Raw genomic sequence first — 21,888 nt, forward strand, 5'->3', positions numbered from 1 at the left:
GTAATATCCCAAATTCATCTGTTTTTGGACTTAAGCATTCCACATCTCATTTTCATCTGACCCCTGCAGGGCTGCTCCCCAGTTCTCCAGATTCTGGGTGGAGCAAATGAAAGCAGATTTCCTGAGCAGCCCCTGCTAATGGTCCCAAGATTGGAATCATGGGGAACCACAGTTGGGCCCCAGGGAAAAGGCCACCATGCTGACTTTCCCTTCCTCTTCCCCAGGGTACCCTCAAAAGCCCAGTACAGGTGCTCCTGGACCTGGGCTCCTTGCCTTGGGCCCATGTCCCTCCAGTATCATACGTGGAGCAACCAAAAGAACAGAAGGTTGAGCTGCCTCTCCTGCCCCTGGTCTCTAGAAGCCCTACTTACCCTTGCAAGCATTTCGCATCTTCCAGGCAGTGGCCCAGGAGCCCCCTGCTCCTATTACAAACCTCTGAGGGAGGTACCATCTTCCCATGTCTAGTTCTGGGATTGCTTACAGCAGGAGCAGCCCATGGGAGGCCAGCAGAGGTTTGTCCGGCTCTTTGCAGGTGTTCCTGTGACACCTTTGCAGAGTGATGCCCTCCAGGCTGGTCTCTGACCCCCTTTCTCCCCAGGCAGCGAAGCACCCTCACCACATTGCCAGGAAGAGCATGTTCACAGACCTGTACTAGGCCACTGGGGCAAACTCAGGTCTTCCAAGCGAGTAGACTTGAAAGAAAGCAGGTATTTGGAGTTTGAAGCTGGTCCACACAGTATCCTCCTGAAATCAAGGACTGGCCCTCTGTCCTGCCCATGCAGTGGAGAGAGAGTGGGCTTTGGGGCTCCATAGACCGTATGACCCCTCTTCAGGCATCTGGGGAGCCAATTAACTGACCCCATGAGCGCCCTAGCACTGGACATACAGATGGGGTTCAGTGAGTGACAGTTCCTTCAACCACGGTGATCACCAACCCCAGCAGGGGAGCCCTTGAGGCTGAAGGAGCCCCTCCCAAAGCAGTGTCCCCAGCACTCAAGATGTGGCCCAGAAGGACAGGAGTCAGCTGGTGCCTGACAGGCCAGGAGCGCCCTCTGGTGCTCCCAGGCCAAGCGCTGGTGCTAGTAGGGAACTTTATAGAAGAATTCACTTGGCAATTGGTTCACTCAATAAATATTTATTGTGTCCTCACTTTGTTTGACACTTGGGATACAACTAGTGAGACATACATCTAGGGCCCCTCCCCTCATGGAGGAGGGGATTGAGTGGGAGAGAGAATCAAACTTCAGGGCTGAGAAGGTGCAGGTTGCTACAAGTGTCTGTGACCCAGGCCAGGCTTGGTGGGGGTCAGGGCACCATCCAAAGGAAGAGAGGTGTGGGCCGAGTTTGGAAGGCTGAGGAGGGGCTGGCAGATGGGAACTTCAAGGATAATGTCCAGAGAGAAGGTGCACCCAAAACAGGCCAGGCTGGGAGGGAACAGGAGAGGAGGGTCAAGGCCAGCAGGCCTGGAGCACTCAGCTTCATTGACAAGTAAGTTGCCTCCATAAAGGGGGCACAAAGTGGAGAGAACTTGCAATAGCATCCAACCTGGGAAGGTCCAGGCTTAACAGAAACCTTGCAAATCCATCAGGTTGCCCAGGAAGCAGTGAGTTCCCTGTCACTGGAGGTATGCAAGCCTGTGCTACATAACCACCCTTCAAGAGGGGCTTCTTGGGAGAGACTGGCCCCAGTGGGTCATCTCCCTACAAAGGCAGGTCCTTCTACTCACGTGCATGCTAAGTCGCTTCAGTCATGTCCGACTCTTTGCAATCCCATGGACTGTAGTCTGTGAGACTCCTCTGTCCATGGGATTCTCCAGGCAAGAACACTGGAGTGGGTTGCCATTTCCTCCTTCAGGGGGATCTTCCCAACCCAGGGATTGAACCCACATCTCAGATCTCCTGCATTGGTGGGCAGGTTCTTTACCGCTAATACCACCTGGGAAGCCTTTTTGGGCTACTCAGACCCAAATTCGGTGGGACAGGATGGCGCAAGCCCATCTAGAGAAGGGGGCACTTCAAACAGTCACAGACACGCTTCAGAGGCAGGCCTCTGGTGGGCACCGGATCCTCAGGGAGAGTCACAGTGGGGACGGGAGGTGGCGGGAAGGCAGTGCAGTGGGTCAGTTACTGAGGAATTGTGTGGCTGAGGAAAAGGTGAGGAAGACTTCTCAGAGGTGATGTGTGGGTCTGGAAGGAGTATCGTGGGGGCAGACAGGGGGTTCTTGAATGTTAGGCCAAGGGAAGCTGCAGCTCTGCCCTGAGGGTGGGGGTGAGGCCGTACCCGGTGCAGCCACAGGGAGATGGTGAGGTGGGAAGCATGCCGGGTTTAAGCAGGAAATTCAGGCTTGGGTCCCAGGCCAAACTGGCTATGCCTAGCCTCGCCAACCTTCAGTTTCTTCATCAGTGGAATGGAGGTAATAACGGTATCTGCCCAACAGGGCTATGCTTAGGGTCAATGACTTCCAGGTGAGAAGGCAAAGGTGTGTGTGTGTGTGTGTGTTTGTGTGTGTGTGTGTCTTTTAGCTCTGCCCCATTTCCTGGATTTTTACACAGAAGCTGGCCCAGCACATTACAGTCACATTCATTCAACCCCCTGGGTGCCCAGCTCTAGTCTGGACACTGTCACCTATAGGAAATCATTCCATCCACACCACACCTACTTTACAGAGGAGGAAACAAGCTCCAGGGAAGTTAAGCAGCTTGCTCCAAGGCCTGCAGGGTAAAAGCAGAACAGTGAGGATGACTCCCCACTGCTTCACTGTAGGAAGAATGGACACTGGGGATAGGAGGCACAGGGGCTGGTGGAGACCGATCCAGGGGAGAGGCCAAGTTCCAGCCAGGGTAAGTGGAGAACTGGATGTATATGTGGTTCGGAGAGATGGTTCAGAGCTAGAATTGCAGGCTCGCAAGCTCATTGGTGCATTCCAGGGGCCAGCCAGGTGATGAAACAGGGGAGGCGGGCTGGGTGCAGGGGAGTGGAGGGAGCAGTGGGCCTCGACTGAACTGGGAGGGCACATGCCCTATCTAAGGGGGTCACTGCAGCTCAGCCCAAGCAGCTCAATCATTACCACATCTTTTAACATTTCAAGAGCAGCTGGAAATACAGGTTTTTTAATGAAATCTTTGGATTCTTAAGAATTCCAATCAACCTGTTAATTCTTGTGACTCTTTGCAACCCCATGGACTGTAGCCCACCAGGCTCCTATGTTTATGGAATTCTCCAGGCAAGACTACTGGATGGGTTGCCATGCCCTTCTCCAAGAAATCTTCCCAACCCAGGGATCAAACTCAGGTCTCTTGCATTGCAGGCAGACTCTTTACCATCTGGACCACCAGGGAAGCCCAATCTGGTAACAGTGGGTGACAACTGTGTCACCCATGGAAACCAAGGAGGGCTTACCTCAAAACCCAAGGTTTCAGAGAGGCTGGGGATTCAAACATGAGTAAGGATGGGAGGAAGCAGGCAAGTGGCCCTGCAGACTAAGGCTCAGGGCAAGAGGGCAGATCAGGTGTGTAGCCTAGGACATCAGGGGTCCCTGCAGCCTCAGTGTCTGCTGTGAGCCCTGTCAGTCACTTGTCAGACACCTTGTCCCCTGGTGTCCTGGTAATCCTGTTCCCTCCACTCAGTCCCACCAGCTGAACTGTGCTGTCCCAGGCAGGCCACTACTCATTATATAGTTTCAGCCACACTGGGACCATCACCCTCTGATCCATCCTGCTAGGTCTTCATCGCACCAGAGGCAGCCACCAAAATGGGTGCCTCAGCTGGTCTGCCATCCTCATTGCCTTCCCTCAGACCAGCCCCACGTGCCTGAGCTGGAGACACCAGGCTGGAGGCAGCTCTCAGCAGACAAGCTCAGTTCACTGATCCAGCTTCCATCCTCCCCCACCAAGTGGGAGTCAGATCTGTCACTCCCCTTCACCCCACCCTGAAACAATTTTTCCTGATATCTGACAGGGCAATCATGTAACAGGCAAATGTGTAATTTAGGCAGGTATTTGGGGATCTGTTCAAAGGCATAGCACCCCTTCTTCTAGCCAAGAGGTGTAATGGACATACGTGTAATTGCTTCCAGGGCACACAGCGTGTTCACTGATCATGTCTTCTCCCCAAAATAGAAGCCAGCTGGCTTTCCGGCCTCACAAAATCACAGAGCTAAAGAGACCAATGGGTTTTCTAGGCCAAGGGTCACAAAGCCAGATGCCCCTACAGAGCTGGCAGGTCACTTCAGCAGGACAGTAGGCCAGTTGTGAGGCCCTGGGAACTGCGCTGGGCCTAGCAGCTGTTGCCAGGCATGTGAACCCAGCTGAACCCATCTTCAGCTTTTCAATAAAAGTCCATGCTCCAGATGTTTATGTTTTTAAATGTTGCAACTAAACCAATTTTTAAATGTTGCAACTAAACCAAACCTGGCTCCAGGCCAGCCCTGCCCTTCCTTGCCCAGACAAGGAGTGAGAGGGGGCAGCATGGAAGGGCCAAGTGAAGGGCAGGGCTCCGACCTTGGCAGGCTCCTAGGTCCCCGCACAGCTGGACCCCACAGCTCACTCTGAGGTGTAGCAGGTGACTGCAGAGACCACTCTACAAAGGGCCTGAGATCCCAGGAAGGGGTTCCCCAGAAGGCACGTGCCACCACCAAGACACAAGCTGCAGCCAGCCTGGACGTAAGAATGGGGTTCTTTCTTCCCTTACCCTACAGTGAAATTCAAGTCTGGGAAATCGCTAAGCCCGGACAGTCGTGCTGTGGCCCGTGTGTATGCAAACAGCCTGACCTGAGAAATCAGAACCACATGGTACTGACCTGCCCGAGGGCGCTGCCCATCCACTCCCTTGCCCACTGGACAGCCCTAATGAGACAGTCTTTGCACAGGAAAATGCACATCCCAGGCTGGGACTCTGGGCCCCAACAGCCTTGTAATTTGATGAACTGTCAACATCTGGGCCATAATTACTGGACCTGGACTGATAATCCTGGTAAGCCCCCCATCCAGGGGCCCTGTTCTGGTGCATTTGGAGGGGGCTTCATTCCCTGACAGGAGCTGTCAGCGTTAATTACAACCAGAAAGCAAGATAGTCACCCAGCTCCGGCTGGTCTGAGCATTTACTCCTGTCTCTGTCTAAACACAGCCAGTATATTGATTCAGTTCCATACAACAGATACTCTCGCCAGTTGGGAGGCCTGAGCCACAGCTAACAGGGAGGAACAGAGCCAGCCTCACACGGAGCAAACAGTCTGCACAACTTCTTTGCCTCGGGGACCCTCCAAGGCTTTGTTCCATGGCCACATTGAGAAGCTCCAGTGACAGAGTTGGCATACTCCATGGCCCAAACTTACTTCACCAAGAAACCTCCTCTCTTTTGCCATACTTGCTAATATTTTTTTGAAAGATGGCTCCATGGAACGCTGCTTAGGAAATACCCAAGGGGTGAGGGAGGGAGCAAACCCACAAAGGTAAGAGATGTCGGCAGTGGCACAGCCTGGCATCTCACTGCCAGCCACTCAGAAGGCCACACAAACATCCCTCCCCAGCGCTGCCCACCCCAGGGCCAGTGCAGACTCCACTCCATGCCTGCTTACCTGTAGGTCTCACAACTTGGGTTGATCTGAAAGAGGAGACCAAGGAGACTATCTTGGGACGCGTGTTGAACTTGTCATTTGAGAAAAAGGCATTAAAAAGAGAGAGAGAGAGAGAGAGAGAGAGAGAGAAAGGCATGACCTCCATTTTACAGATGAGGAAACTGAGGTTCCAGGCTGCTCAGGTTGTGGAGCGAGGCAAGGGGATGGGCCAGCATGGGGGCTCTGTCCTCCTGGCCTGAGATTCAGCACAGAGCGAGGTTCTGTTTGCTTCTACACAACCAGAATCGCCCTGGAGCTCAGCTGATCTGCACCAGGGAGGAGTGATTTAAAGCATAACCCAGGCTTGTAAACAGCTGTCTAGCTTCGTGGAGGGTAGAAAGCGTTGAAAACCTCTGGTGAATTCCACGGCTTTGATCAGGCAGGGGAAGGAGCCAGCAGGGACCGAGCACCTCCAGGCACAGTGCTGTGGCATCTGACCCTCAGGATCACCCGTTCTGTGGGAGCTGAGGCTCAGAGAGGGGATTTGAACCCAGGGAAGGCCCAAGTCCTGCCTTCACTCTGTGGGCTGCCCAGTGTCATTCCTTCTGCTCCTCTGGTGGGCGATGCAGGGAGAGAAGCAGCCGGGACTGCCGAGAGTCAGGGAAGGGAGGGCTGTCTGGACAGGATAAGACCCCCTGCCACCAAGGCCCTGCCACCACCCCGTCTGGGGCTCTGCTCTTCAAGATGGCTTGGCTTGTCTAATAAAGAAATAAATCAGCACCCAAAAAAAAAAAAAAAAGATGGCTTGGCTTCCCAGTACATGCCCCTCCTGCCCAAAACCAGCTTGTCAGCAGCTGGGGCACTCAGCCTGGACTTGCTCCAGCCCATCTACTAGACCTACCCTTCCCCAGAATGTTTCTCTTCCTCACAGAGCACTCAGAGCCAGGCTTGGACCTCCTTCCAACTCATGGAAACACCAGGTTCATCCACACAGCCTGCCATCACAGTTGCTTTGCAAAGATTCAGCCAGGCCCTGAGACAAGGGATCCAGTGAAGCTGGGAACATTGCCTTCTGGGAGACCCACAAGCAGAATGATGGCTCAGGCAAGTCTTGCAGGAAAGAAATCTATTTCACAGGGTATAACTCCTTACTTCACTGTGGATGGTGACTGCAGTCATGAAGTTAGAAGATGATTGCTTTTTGGCAGGATAGCTATGACAAACCTAGACAGGGTATTCAAAAGCAAAGAAATCACTTTGCCAACGAAGGTCCATATATTCAAAGCTATGGTCTTTCCAGTAGTTGTGTATGGATGTGAGACTTGGACAGTAAAGAAGGCAGAACGCTGAAGAATTGATTCTTTCAAACTATGCTTCAAAAAAGTCTGCTATGGAGAAGACTCTTAAGAGTCCCTTGGAAAGCAAGGAGATCAAACCAGTCAATCTTAAAGGAAATCAACTCTGAATACTCTTTGGAAGGACTGATGATGAAAGTGAAGCTCCAATACTTTGGCCACCTGAAGCAAACAGTTGACTCAATGGGAAAGACCCTGATGCTGGAAAAGATTGAAGACAGGAGAAGAGGGCAACAGAGGATGAGATGGTTGGATGGCATCACCGGTTCAATGGACATGAACTTAGGCAAACTCCGAGAGACAGTGAGAGATAGGGAACCCTGGAGTGCTGCAGTCCCTGGAGTCTCAAAGAGTGGGACACAACTTGTAACTCAATAACAACTCCTTACTTGACCATAGAATTCCTTACCCCAGGCAAGCCTGTTAACACCCTGCAAGACACCAGTGTTCCAAGGACATCAGTTTGGTAAAAGCAGTATTAGGGTGACTGGGCAGGGCCCATCCTCTAAGGGTCACAGCCCAGGCCCCAGCCTCTCCCAAGATAAGAGAGGTCAGAATCATGCCCCAAAGCTGGGCAAGTCCATCTGACTCCAAAGCCAAGCTGTTTTTTCCCCCACCCCACCCTTCTGTGAGTTCCCTCCTCAGTGACTCCCCGTGACCCATGGTCACTGAGCAGCCTCTCCACGCATCAGCTATTTCCCCAGCAGAGAATTCAAGGGTCTGGGCAAAACCTTCCTGCCTCGATGTCATCAGAGATGAGCCCAGAGCCACCTCCACAGACCAAAGCCATAGCTGTGGGTCAGCTCCATCCCCGAAGTCAGGCCAGCACCCTCTGGTCTCTAAGTATCTTCACGTCACCATTCTATGTTTGCCAAGGGAATCTTCTTGGCATCATATCTAACCACGTGCATGCTAAGTCATTTCACTCATGTCTGACTCTTTGTGACCCAATGAACTGTAGCCCGCCAGGCTCCTCTGTCCATGGGATTCTCCACATACAGCTCCAGCTTTGAGTCCCTGAGGAGTTCGTAACTTTCCTTCAGCCTCACCGTGGACATTTCCAAGGTTGCTGCTCTTCATGCCCCCTCTGCCATTATTCTGAAACTACAAACTTTATCAAGTCCCAGGAGCCAAGGGCCCTGTGACCCCAAATACAGGCAGGACCCCGGATTGAAAACTTGGTTTTCTGCCATGTAGGGGGCTTCTCACAATCTAGTAAGCTGGGAACCAAGGCTGCACCGTCAATGATCTACTGGGACAGTCTTGGAGGTGGCAGAAGGGAGCATCCTGCCTGGAAGGCAAGAGGCCCCTGGTCACTCTTTGGAGGGGGCTGCTGAGGTCTGGCCTTCAGAATGCTCTCAGAGACAGTTGGTGGCACTGAGCTTTCCCCCCTGGGGTCAAAGCCAAGAGAACATCCGCAAGCTCCCTTCTGCAGCAGTCATTTCTAGAAAAGCGGGGCACCATGGCACTGCATGCCTCACGCCAACTGGAACTGGGCCTGGCAGAGGGTCAAAGTGAAAGAGGGTCCAGAGAGCCCTGCGTCTCCTCACTCAGGGAGTCAGAGGCACCAGAAATCCTGGAAGGAAGGCGGAGCCTATGAGGCTTCTCCCCAGATTCCCTGGATAGCCATCCATCACTCCTGCTATCCTGGGCTGCTGGAGAGAGAGCATTGCATGGAGAGCAGGACAATCCCACTGGCTCAGCTTCTTCATCTGTAGGAAGGGACATGGCACCAGTCTCCCAGAGCTGTGGCAAGGGCAGACCCTGTGAAGGAAAGGGAGTCAAGTCCAAAGCAAGCCCTGCTCTGTATCCTGGCCTTTATCAGGAGTGTCTTGAACTCATCATGCAATCTAGTTCCAAGGCCAGCTCATGTCACCAGCTGCTGCTGGCGACTTAGCAGTGAGGTCTGCTGTGTTCTGCCCCCTGGCATTTGAAGAAAAGAGCTTCGTTTAGTTCTAAGCTACACCTTAGTCTCTGTTTTGTTTTGTTTCTTGTGATGAAGACTTTGGAGATCTACCCTCTTAGTAACTTTCAAGTATACAATACAGTATTGTTAACTGGAGTCATCATTGCTGTACGTTACATTCCTAGAGCTTATTTATCTTGTAACTTGAAGGTTGTACCTTTTGACACTTTCTTCCATTTCACCCACTCCCCTACTTCTGGCAACCTTCAGTGTGTTCTCTCTATCTATAAGCTCATTTATTTTGTTTCCACATACAAAAAGAGGGCTTCCCTCATAGCTCAGTTCGTAAAGAATCCGCCTGCAATGCAGGAGACGCTGGTTCAATTCCTGGGTTGGGAAGATCCCCCAGAGAAGAGAAAGGCTACCCATTCCAGTATTATTGTTGTAGCCACACATTCTGGGAAAGAAACTCACTCAGAAGGACAATGCAGATAGCGGAGTGCAGTTTATTACACCGGCGGGCCCAAGGCAGAGTCTCCTCTTAGCCAAGGACCCTGACCAGTTTTTCTGAAAACCTTATATACCCTAAGTGTACGTGCCTAAACCCACCTCCCCAAATTCCCTGAAACTAGTCTGAACAAAGGAAAAGAAAGATACAATCAAATTTAACCCATAATACATATGCCTTAAGCCTAGGTAGTTAACAGGGGACAATTATCGATAGGCCTGTGGTCATACCCCAATAAGCATAACAGAATGTATGATTCTATTCGGTGACACAGATAATTCGGGTATTCTTTTGGGCAACAGAGAGTCTAGGTACGAGCCCCGGGGCTCTTCCATCCAGGGGGCCTGGTTTTCCAGTTGGTATGTCGTTTCCATAGATGCTGGGCATATAGCTCAAAGTCCACAGTCCGGCCCAAGATGGAGTCCTGCTTTCAAGATGGAGCCTGTTCTGTCTGTTTCCTCCTTCATTCCCCCCTCTCGATGCTCTTAACTCATAGTATGAGCATCATTCATAGGGATATATTGCACCCTGACTCTCTGACCTCCAATTTGGGAGAATGACATCAACCTTTGGGTTACAATTTCGTAATACATTGCAAAATGAAGGGTCCACAAAGCAGAACTATCAAGGCAACTATAACAATGGTAAATATAGTTTTCCACCAATCACTCTTCACCCAAGACAGGACCAAAGTCCAAAAAGGAAGATTATCATCAGACATAACTTTTACCTGGCCTTTCATGTCATCTAGGGTGGCTGATATATAGCCAGATAAATCAGGAATATATACACAACATTCAACTTTAATTATAGCACAGGTCCCTCTTTGTACTGAAACTATGGTTAGTCTCAAGATGACACCAGCAAGTCCTTGTAGCAGCAATTGACTGTAGAGCTTCATCTCTGTTTCTTCTTTAAGATGATCTTGGTTTCACGGAGCCCAGTGGGGTCCTTCTGTGTAGTCCACTCGGCGCTCTCCAGGTCTGCGTGGTATGTTCTCCTTACCCTCATGTGGTGGATCCAGGGAGTGACACCTGCAACTTTAACTGCCGTAGGGGTGGAGAAGGCAATGGCACCCCACTCCAGTACTCTTGCCTGGAAAATCCCATGGACGGAGGAGCCTGGAAGGCTGCCGTCCATGGGGTCACTAAGAGTCGGACACGACTGAGCGACTTCACTTTCACCTTTCACTTTCAGGCATTGGAGAAGGAAATGGCAACCCACTCCAGTATTCTTGCCTGGAGAATCCCAGGGACGGGGGAGCCTAGCGGGCTGCCGTCTATGGGGTCGCACAGAGTCGGACATGACTGAAGCGACTTAGCAGCAGCAGTAGCAACAGGGGTGGTTAGAAAAACAATATTTGGACCCTTCCAATGTGGGGCCAAGGAGTCGTGTTGCCAGTCCTTGACCACACCTGATCCCCGGGCACAAATTCGTGAATCTGTTCCCCAAGAGGGAACAGCACACTTTCTTGTACAAACTTAGTTACCTGATTTATTACCTTAACCCAGTTGTTGCATCTGCTGTAAATCTCATCTCCCCTTACCTGAGACAAATTTGTTAACACCTGTTTTATTATGGGAGGGGACCTCCCATACACAATTTTGTATGGAGAAGAGCCATGGGACTGTGGGGTCATCCTGAGTCTGAGCAGAGCCTTTGGAAACAAGTCCACCCAGGAACAGTCAGTCTCTAAGATCCACTTGAGAGTATCTCTTTAAGTGTCCAGTTTGTTCCTTCCACTGTCCCAGAACTCTGGGGCCTATATGCTGTATGTAATTTCCACTTTATGTTTAAAGTTTTGCTTACTTGTTATACTAAGTCAGCTACAAAAGCCAGGCCATTGTCCAATCCAATACTGGTAGGAAATCTAAATCTGGGAACTATCTCCCTAAGCAGGCACGAGGCTACTTCTGATGCTTTTTCAGTCCAGGTAGGAAAAGCTTCTACCCATCCCGAGAATGTACATACCATGACCAGCAGGTAATGGTAGTGTTGGTGAGGTTTCATTTCAGTGAAGTCCACTTCCAGGTGTTCAAAGGACAGCGTGCCTTTTACCTGAATCCCTGGAGGTTTCTGTCTGTGCCGAGAGGCAGCATTGACCTGTGAGCAGGCGGTGCAGTTCTGAGATTCTGTCCTTTGGACAGCTGGAGGGCCTGGATTAGAGCATATAGTTTGGCCTGTTGAGCGGACCACTGTGATGGCAGAGAGCTAGCCTCAACAATGGTTTCTTCCATGACTACTGCATATCCCGACAGTCATTGTCCTTGTTTCACCAGGCTGGTGCCATTGGTGTACAGGACCAAATCTGGGTCCGGGATTGGCTGGTCTCTCAAGTCAGATCTGCTGGCATATTTCCTTGCAATCATGTGAGGGCCCACCTTCTCCCACAAGAAAGAGAGTGGCCAGATTCAGGGCCTGACAAGGCTCAGTAGTAACATGGGGGTTCTCACATAGCAGTCCCTGGTATTGAGTAATCCGGGATGTTGACAGCCATTTATGAGGGTCCCCTCGCAGGAGAATGTTGACCTCATGCGGGACTTTTACAAACAAATCTTGGCCCAAAGTCAGCTTGGCTGCCTCCCGAACCAGTAAGGCAACTGCAGCAACTGCCCATAAGCTTCCCAGCCACCCAGTGGCAACATTGTCCAGCTGACTAGAGATAAGTCACTGGTCTGTCCTATGTCCCCTTAGTCTGGGACAACACTCCCATAGCCACCTTGTCCTTTTCAGTCACGTAAAGAGTAAACGGCTTAGCAAGGTCTGGCAGGCCCAAGGAGAGTGCTGGGGTAGTTGTACCGGGTTTGAGTTCTATTACCAGTGGGACTTGTTTTGCAAGCCTGAGGGGGGTTGTCTTCCACCCAGACCTCAGGAAATTGTTGAGTTAACTCTCTCTTGACTGTTTAGCCCGTCCGGTTTCCTTTCCGGGAGATTGTGCAACCTCCATTCATCTTGAGGGGTTACAGGAGAGGTGGATACAATTTAGGAGGTCCAGCTGAGGTGGAATTCTGGGGGCATTGACCAGAGGTCTCCTTTGCTGGGGTTGGAGCCTGCCAAAACGGCGGCTCTACGAACTCCGGGAGAGCTGGTGGAAGAGCAGTGGCTGCTCAGGAACTTCACCTGGCCCTGGTTCAGGCATTAAGGCGGCCTCCGGTCCTGGTGGAGCACTGGGCGGCGGGCGCGTCATTATCCGGTGTGGGGGAGGGGTCAGGTCGTCCCTGTCCAAATCCTGTAGAATTTTCTTTTTATCATCAATTTTTGTGCCATTAATATTTTTCCCTTTCCCTTCTGAATTCAGAATCTTGTCCAAGTAGGAGGGCCTTAAGCTAACCCTAGCCTGAGTCAATATATGGATATTGATCCAGGTGCCCTGGCTCTCCTGTGACTACTGCATAGACTGCTTCCACTATTTTTAAGTTCATGGTGCTCTCTGGTGGCCATCCTACTCCCATAGGGGGCCTTTCGACCTCACAGAGTATGTGGAGGCGGTTAGGCTTCATCTTCACCCCATAGTCTCCTCCTAATCCCTTCTTTAAACTTTTAATCATGCACTCCAATAAAGTTGCCTTAGATTCACTTCCCCCCATCTTGCTTACCTTCTCATACCTTCTACTTTTCCTTTTTATTCTGTCTACAAAGTCTGGGAGTTGGTGATGGACAGGGAGGCCTGGCATACTGTGATTCATAGGGTCGCAGAGTCAGACACAACTGAGCAACTGAACTGAACTGAACGAAGTTCTCAGTACCCTATGTACTTCTGATATTTCCACTCAATGACACTTAAATTGCCATTCTGCCTCCTTCCTAATTGGGGTGAGAAGAGCCTTACCTGCCAGATCCCAAAGGGAGAAGGGGGATCAGCACGTCTTCACCTGCTGGTCAGCACACCCAAACCAGAACACCATGTGGTCCAAGACTGTTTCTCCCTTAACTTTTAAAGTCCATTCTGCCTTGGTGGGCTTGATCAGGTGCGGATGAAAACACAGATGGGTTAAATATCCCACGTCCCAGGCCGTCTCCAGAAGAGCCAATTCGTACTCACTTATGTATCCCCCTCCTTCTAGCCTGACAATTCCGAGTGGGTTAAGAATTTCATAGCAGATGGGACACCTCCTTGGGGAGGGCAGAATACGAACATACAAAAACCAAGTTTCTTCTCCCAAAAATCCCCTGGCAATTGCTTGGTAATAATTTTCCCCAAGACAGCGTGGACACCACTTCCTAAATAACCTTCACAAATTTCCTTCCTAAGCCCTAACACACTCGTCAACCTGTGTACCAAGCAATCGTTGCCACCTGCCTATTCCAGGCTCCTGCGGGTCTGTGCCCCATCTAATCCCCCAGGGTGGTGATCAGGCCCCCTCTTCCACCCTGCCGGGTGGGTTCCTCGTCACCTGAGCGCTCAGTTCCCCTGCTGCCATCCACTACCTGCTAATGTGAAAGGTCCAGGCATTGAGAAGCAGAATCCTTCCAGAAGGGCGAGGTGCCTTTTCCCCTCTAGAAGACTCAAGTCTCAAGGCCTCAGAGTAGTCCCGAATGGGACTTGTCTCCTCAAAGTGAGGAATTTCCCGGCCCATGCACCAAATGTTGTAGCCACATGTTCCGGGAAACAAACTCACTCAGAAGGACAATGCAGATAGCGGAGTGCAGTTTGTTATACCAGCGGGCCCAAGGTGGCGTCTCCTCTTAGCCAAGGACCCAGACCAGTTTTTCTGAAAACCTCATATACCCTAAGTATACGTGCCCAAACTCACCTCCCCAAATTCCCTGAAACTAGTCTGAACAAAGGAAAAGAAAGATACAATCAAAGTTAACCCATAATACATATGCCTTAAGCCTAGGTAGTTAACAGTGGACAATTATCAATAGGCCTGTGGTCATACCCCAATAAGCATAATAGAATGTATGACTCTATTCGGTTACACAGATAATTAGGGTATTCTTTTAGGCAACAGAGAGTCTAGGTATGAGCCCTGGGGCTCTTCCATCCAGAGGGCCTGGTTTTCCAGTTGGTATGTCGTTTCCATAGATACTGGACATATAGCTCAAAGTCCACAGTCCGGCCCAAGATGGAGTCCTGCTTTCAAGATGGAGCCTGTTCTGTCTGTTTCCTCCTTCATTATGGCCTAGAGAATTCCATCGACTATAGTCCTTGGGTTCACAAAGAGTCAGACACAACTGAGTGACTTCCACTCACTCACTCACTCATAAATGAGATCATATGGTATTTATCTTTTTCTGCCTGGCTTTTTCACTTAGCATAATGCACTTCACAGTCCAGCCGTGTTGTTGAAAAGGCAAGCTCCTCTCATTCTCTTTTATGGTTGAATAGTATTTCTCTGTGTGTGTGTGTGTGTGTGTGTGTGTGTACCACATCTTCCTTATCAGTTTATCCATCAGTGGACACGTAGGTTGTTTCTCTGTTCATCATTGTGAAAAATGCTGCAATGGAGGTGCAGGTATCTTTTTGAATTATTGTTTTCGGTTTTTTTTTTTATAAATACCCTGACGTGGAATTGCCAGATCGTAAGGTGGTTTTGTTTTTTATCATTTGAGGAATCTCCATACTGTTTTCCCTAGTGGCTGCACAATTTACTCCCATCGGTAACACACAGGGCTTCCTTTTTCTCTGCATCTTCGCCTTCTTATTTCTTGAAAAGGAAAGAATGTTACTTAGTTCTAAGCTGCATCTTCGTCTCTTTTTAATTTCCATCTGCATTATGATTTTTTTAAACCATGCAGCATAAAGAGAGGCCAAGCGTGCACTATGTTTGGGCTCAGGTCGGCAGGACGGACAGACACACTCAGGGCCTGGGCACAGAGTCCGCAATGGCAACCACTCTGGACAAGCTGACTGGGGGTCCAGGGACAGGCAAGATCCAGTGGGCAGGGGGACAGAGCAAGGAAAGTTTGAACAGAGGAATACAAGGGCAGACAAGAGGGAGAGAGAGTGGCCAGAGGCCAGGTGAGACCACTGCCAGGGCTTGAGTGTAGTATAGGCTTCTGTGTCCACAGAGAATTGAAGTCCCTGCCATCTAGGCTCTAGTCCCGACTTCTTCTGGCTACCTGGCCTGGGGCAATGCCTTCCCCTCACTGGGCCTCAGCTTCCTCCTCTGTAAGATGAGAATGATAACACCTGCCTTACACAGGGCTTCTGTTACGATTCAGGCAGAGTATGGAGGCCACCAATAGCCCCAGAAGAGACCCAGGATGAGACTGGGCCCTCTGTGTTATGGCAGCTGGGAAGGCCAGGCCAGGGTGAGGGGTCTCAGGTAGAGATGCCCAGAGGGACATGGCCTTATCAGGGCCGGAGCCCATGCTGGGTAGATGGGGGCAATGCCCACTCTTAGTGGACTGCTGAAGAGAAGAGCCCTTTCATACGTATCCAGGTCAAGATGGCCAGGAGCTGGCCGGAGAAGACAGACCAGCTCGTGCAGCTCCGGCTGAGCTGCAGATGGCGGGGACTGAAATTGCACCTCACCAGGAGACTCCAGGGCCTGAGCCCTTGAAATGACCCCATTCCCCCTTCTCCTGGGGTCCCAGCTGCCCCCAGGCCATTGCCCTGACATCCAGACCCTTGACTTGAATGTAAAGCGAGTGGCTGGAAGCACTTAGGGGACCAGTTTTAAGAACTGCCCTGGTTTCCTTCCTGGAGTGAGGGACTTGAGCAAGGGCACCAAGGGGTAGCCATTGTTGCAGCATCTGGGGAACTGGTGGATGACTGTCTGCCAGGGCAGTCTGGAGACCCAGCCAGGGAAACTGACTGTTTATAGCTGGGCCCAGCGGGCAAGGGTTGGTCAAGACCAGGCAGACCCAGTCCATGGCACCCCCATTGGATCTATTCCCCCACAAGGAGGTGGAACTCAGCAAGGTTTTGTCAGGTGTGTAGACAGGTGAAGGGGAGATAGTGGAGACTTACGTGCGGTGGTCACTGGCCATCGGCAGACACCACAAAGCTAAAGCTCCACCATTCAGAGCCTCGGGCATGACACTCATTCCTGAACCACTCAGCCTGGCGGAAGGAATGTGGTCACATGTCCAAATCCTATGGGGTGATGGAGGCAGGTGGCTTTGAAGGAGAAATGGGCTCTGTTTTTAGAGGAGGGGGATTCTGGGTAACAAGCAACACAGGGATGCCCCAGCCTGAGTCCATGTGAAATGTACCCAAGACCATGAACTCTGGGCAGGCTCTGGCCTCTTGTCATTCAGGGCCCCTGGGTCAGAAAACACAGAAGAGATATAACCTCTGTGCTCTCTCTGTCTCTCTTTCTCGTTTTCCAGGGGCCACTGGGTCTGGATGGAAAGCCTGTAAGTGATATCAGGGCAGTTGTAGGTGTCCTGGGCTGGGGCTGCCCCTGGGGTTGGGAATGACCATGGGCTCCAGAGGGAGGAGCCGCTGAGAATGTGGTTCACCATGGAGAGAGCTATCTGACTGTCAGAGCTGACTTCAAATCCAGCCCCACCTGCTGCTGGCTGTGCAGCCTTGGGGAGGCCTTTTCACCTCCCAACCATGAGCCTTCTTTTTTGTCAAACAGTCATATTAACTCTCCCCACAGGGATGCTGGGGATGCAAAAAACTGTGAACAACACTGTCCCTGGTATTTAGTCAGCCCTCAAAACACCTGCCCTCCCAGCAGGCCCTCAGCACATAGCATCCCCTCATATAGTCTCAGGAGTTGGATGGTGGACACCACGCTGAAAAGTTTTCAACACCTGGATCAGAGGTGGTCCATGGGCGTCCTTAGCAGAATAAATAAGATGCACACAGATAGCATAATTAAATTAATAATTGGATATGGATGGAAGAAAGGAAGGACAGATGGATAGTTAGATAGATGGACAGATGGACAGATGAGTGGATGGATGAGAGGGTAGATGGAAGGACAGTCAAGTGAGGTAATGAATCAAACACTGTACAGACAGTTGGATGCAAGCAAGAGCAGATGAGTTTGTGGATGTATAAATGCATGACGGTTGGGCAGACAATTGAGTGAAAAGTGAATGGACTAACAAATGATTGGAGAGCTGACTGAGGCTGGGTACATTATTAAAGGACGGGAGGAAAGAACCCAGTACCTAGACGGATGAGTTGTTCAAAGAGTGAATGAGCAAATCCAATACTAGCTGAAGAGAACACGATTTGGGATGGAGTGATCCATCCCAGTGATTGAGGCCCCTGACCAAGAGTGTGAACACCAAACTGGCCCCCCCACAGCCTAGCCCCCACCCCAGGGTCTCTGAGCCCCACAGTCTGTGCCTAGTGTGTGACTTGACCCGCTTCCCTAGAAGTCCTGGTATTAATAACTTGGCAAGACTGAAAGAGACACATTTCCCTGCAGCCAGAGGGTGATGGCAACCACCGTGGCCTGCCAGGAGCCTCCTCCACCTTCTCACACCCCCAGGCCCAGGAGTCAGTGACTCCTCACTGGTGTCTGGGCACAGCGAGGGCTGAGCGGGGAGAGCTCTGTTCTCTAAGGGGAGTGACTAGCACACTTGCCCCTGTGCAGAGAGGATGCCAGCGACTGCCCCAGTGCCCTGTCTTCCTCATGGTGAGGACTGAGATGCAGAGCTTCCTTAGGGCCAGCACAGGCAGCTAAAGGCTGATAGGCTCACAGGTCTTTTCACTCAGCCACCCACACCTCTGCTCAGCCTCACAGGCCTTTCTGCCCTCAGAGCCTCAGGGAAACCAGAAGGGGGTCAGCCTAGTCCTCTTCACTCACCCATGTTCTTTCTCTATCTTCCTTCTCCAGGGACTTCCAGGCCCCAAAGGGGAAAAGGTAAGTGATGCTGGAGGCTGTCCGGATATGGCAGGCTGAAAAAGGAGGCCAGAAACCTGCCTTCAAACTCCAGTCCCAGGGTGTGACCTTGGGCAAGTCACATTCTCTCCTGGAGCCTCAGTTTCTTCATCTGTGAAGTGGGGTTAGTGGTGCCTACCTCCTAAAATGGTTACGAGGCTTACATGTGACAAGTTAAAGTACCTGGAGGGTTGGATCTGAATTCTTCTGGCACCAGAGTGTAACAAATCTCAAAGCACAGTCTATCCAAAATGACAGGTTTCCAAAATTATCAATCCTGAGAAGAGGAAGGTACCAGAAAAGCCTGGGGAATTGACACTGTTGATGGCATTCTTTGTGGGGAGAACACCTCCCAGGAAAACAAATGGTAGAGAGCTAGCCCCAGGATATTTGCAGCCCTTTGTGAGAAGGACTCCCCTGGCATTTGGGCACTAAATGTCACAGTCAGACTCCTGGAGGGCTGGGACTCCAGCTGCCTTGGAGGGGAGCAGGAGAGAGGGGAGACCTGTGTGTCCCACAGTGGAGTCAGGGGCCAGAACAGCCCTGGGTGTGATAGAACCAACAGACACTTCTTAAGCAGGACAGGGCCAGGCTGTTCGGCGCCACCCACAACCCCCATTACCACGTACCCCGTGTAGGTCAGAATAGCCAGGGTTCCCGTCCACCATCAGGGCTGAGCAAGGCGCAGGATCTGGTGTTTGGAGCCTCAGATGTGCATTCCAGCTCCACTGCAACCGTGTCATCTTTGGCAAGTTGCCCAGCTCTGTGGGCCTCACTTACTCCATCTGTAAATTAAAACCAACTTCTCATGGGGAAGACTGTGCAAGGTAACGGACTAAGTGTTCTTTGTAGATGAACAAAGAATAAGCACCCGTTGGCAGGTGGAGTGGTTGCCTTCATGCCAGCTCTGGCTAATGCCGCTGAGTCGTAGAAATGATGAAGGCAGGGAGACCTCTCTCTTGAAACCAGAGAAAAATTGTTGTCTTGGCATCTACTGCTACATAGCACACTGCTCCAAAGCTTGGTGACTTCAAGCAGTGAATCAGTTACCATCCATCATTATTCGGAAGCTCCAGGGTTCTACTCCGCTGTGTCTGGAGGCTGGCAATAGATAGCACTCACTCCAAGCCCTGGATCTGCTAGCTGTGTGACCTTGGGCAAGTTACTTAGCCTCTCTGTGGCTCAGTTTCCTCCTTGGAAATGGAGATAAGGTGGAGTCTGTATGTTATTTTTGTTGGGATTGGAGTGAGACCATGTGTATGAGGCACTGAGCACAGGGCAAATGCTCCACACATGTGAAGAAGTAATAGCAGTGGTGGTGATGGGTCATCCTGTTTTTGTTCCTAGGGTGCACCAGGAGACTTTGGCCCCCAGGTAAGAACCGAGCAAGACCCTCCCCCGCCCCTACATGGTTTGTTTTATGTCATAATAAGTATTTCTTCTGGGTCCCTATGCTTATCACAGAAAGAAGTGAGTGACAGCCCCCTCCCCACTCGTGGTCCATCTTGCTGCCTGTTTTTACTTAAGCAGCCATCGGGTAGAAGCTCCAAGCACCTTGATTTGGCCAAAGGTTCCATTCTCTGCACAGACAAGCAGACATCCTGGTCACCCTTATCACCATAGATAGGCAGAAAGTGGGACTGCCTGGGCCCAGACTAGAGACTGGTCTTCCTGAGAGCAGCTGGCACCCAGGAAGAGGGAAGGCTGTGGTTGGAGCCAGATGCCCTGAGCCCAGAATTCGATTCTGCCACTTACCAGCCGAGTGAAGTGGGGTGAATCACCTCCTCCTCTGAGACTCAGTTTCTCTTGACATCCTATATCCCAAGCCCCTGAAACGAAGGTTCATGGCAATCAGGAAAGCGGGTACCCAGCTGAGTGGGAACAGTAGGTCGGAGTCTCCTTTAGCCCTCCATGCCCCCTGGGCCCGGGTACCCAGCAGTGCCTCCTGCCAAACCAGGGGTCTCCTCAACAGAGTCTGAAGCAGAGTGGGGACTCCTGCTGGGTGGGCTCCACAAAGCATGTCTTGGCAATTCGTGTGGCTATTGGTGGGGAGCTCAGCCGGAGATGCCCGCTCATGGATCTCTGTGTAGCTCAGGCCTCTCCCAGCCTGGTGGGAGAAGGGCCGTCCCAAGAGTAGCATTCCAAGAGGCATGAGGCCAATTAACAGCCACCTCCAGAAAGGACACAGCGCCATGTCCACAGCATTCTGTTAGTCACAGAAGTCACAGGACCCACCCAAGTCACAAGGGAGAAGAAATGGACTCCAGCTCTTAGGGGAGGGTGAGGTCCCTTTGCAGAAGAACCCGAGGGATGGGATCAAGCATAGCAGCCCTCTTTGGAGACTGTTAAAAGGTTGTTGATGAACCACGAAAGACACAGGGATTCTTGGCCTCTGGAGGAGAAGAATTTAATCGGGGGCCAGTGACGAGGCTTGATCACTCAGAGCTTTTGCGTAATAAAGTTTTATTAAACTATAAAAGTGATAGAGAAAGCTTCTGACATAGACATCAGAAGGGGGCAGAATGGGTGCCCCCCTGCTAGCCTCTAGCAGTATGTTATATACCTATCAGTGAGCTGTTGATTAGAGAAAGGAGGTGTCTCAAAACTCAGAGTGGCACCAGGCCCCTCACCCACAACATACCTTTTGAGATAACATTGGCACCAGGTGAGTCATCCCAGACCATAAAACAATTGACATGAATCTGGAAGAAAGGCAGGTTTCCAAGTAAATATATAGTTTCATTAACATAGATTAGGAGAACAATGTATGAATAAAACACACAGGTTTGTTGAGCCCTTATCGGTTCTGAGTCTTAAGAAGAACCAACCTGAAGAAAGACAGAGTCTAGGGTAAATACATAGTTCATTAACATAGCTGAAGACAAACGTTTCCATAAGAAAAACACCTTGGTTAGCTCAAGATTTGAGAAAAGTTAAGTTCAAGCGGAGCCGGGTGTCATCATGGCAACACAAAATTTTAAGAGAAACCTCTTTTTAAATTTGTGTAGAGAAGGAAACGAATTTGACACTTGTTTGTTTCCTCCTGACGCTTAAGAGAAAGATAAAAAATGTCTGACACTTGGACCCTGTTTCCTCCATTTGGAGACCCCTGGCCTCCTCCCTGTTATCCTCTCACTGTGGTCCGTCACTTCCAATGCCCTTCCTCTCTCCAGGCTGGGTTAAGTGGTTTTGCCTCCAGAAATAGCCTGGCGGTTTCCAAATCACCCTCCTGCCTTTCTCATCAAACATCTATTTGCTGACTAGATGGTTTTCCCGAGGCTCAATCCGGACTTTATAAGTAGAGACCATCACGTGTACAGTCGCCGCATCCTCAAGGTAGACTGGCCGAGTCTGGGCTGCTGGTGTGCACGCTCCCCTCGACTCATCCCACGTTCCTAGGGGGAGACCTCAGCCATCCGATCCTGGGGGGAGAAGGGTGTCCAGCATCATTCCAAGTAACTCAGGAGAAGTTAAACACCCTCTAGGACACGCGCGAGTGTCGACATTCATTTTCTGCCTTGATAAGGAGAGTCCATATCAGTGGTGCCCACCCTGAGCCTTTGAATTGTTTAGCAGCTGATTCCTAACACAGAGTGAAATGAGACAAGAATCACCCACCACCACGGCCACTCTGAGCCATTGTCTTTTGGCTGGAGTTCTATTCTCTTGGTCAGGACCCTGGCTAAGTCAGACTGGTCAGAAGATCTGTGTGGTGGACATTGAGAACTTCAGTTACTGTTTTAATTGGGAAGACAAGTGAGCTATGTCAT

The 21,888-nt window shown here is 50.9% G+C and overlaps 1 protein-coding gene across 7 annotated transcripts in view; it reads left to right on the top strand.

The window, feature by feature from the left end:
* Positions 1 to 21,888, top strand: part of COL23A1 (collagen type XXIII alpha 1 chain) — a 386,992-nt gene that overhangs the window by 344,500 nt on the left and 20,604 nt on the right. For 6 of the 7 annotated variants that reach the window (XM_018050569.1, XM_018050565.1, XM_018050570.1 and 3 more), the window contains exons 6-8: positions 16,605 to 16,631; positions 18,074 to 18,100; positions 19,466 to 19,492. In XM_018050569.1, the coding sequence (XP_017906058.1) occupies positions 16,605 to 16,631; positions 18,074 to 18,100; positions 19,466 to 19,492 (81 nt within the window). The remainder of the gene's footprint in view (positions 1 to 16,604; positions 16,632 to 18,073; positions 18,101 to 19,465; positions 19,493 to 21,888) is intronic. The other variant, XM_018050567.1, reaches the window with a different exon arrangement.

The sequence above is a fragment of the Capra hircus genome, chromosome 7, assembly GCF_001704415.2.
Source record: "Capra hircus breed San Clemente chromosome 7, ASM170441v1, whole genome shotgun sequence".
Classification (NCBI taxonomy): Eukaryota; Metazoa; Chordata; class Mammalia; order Artiodactyla; family Bovidae; genus Capra; species Capra hircus.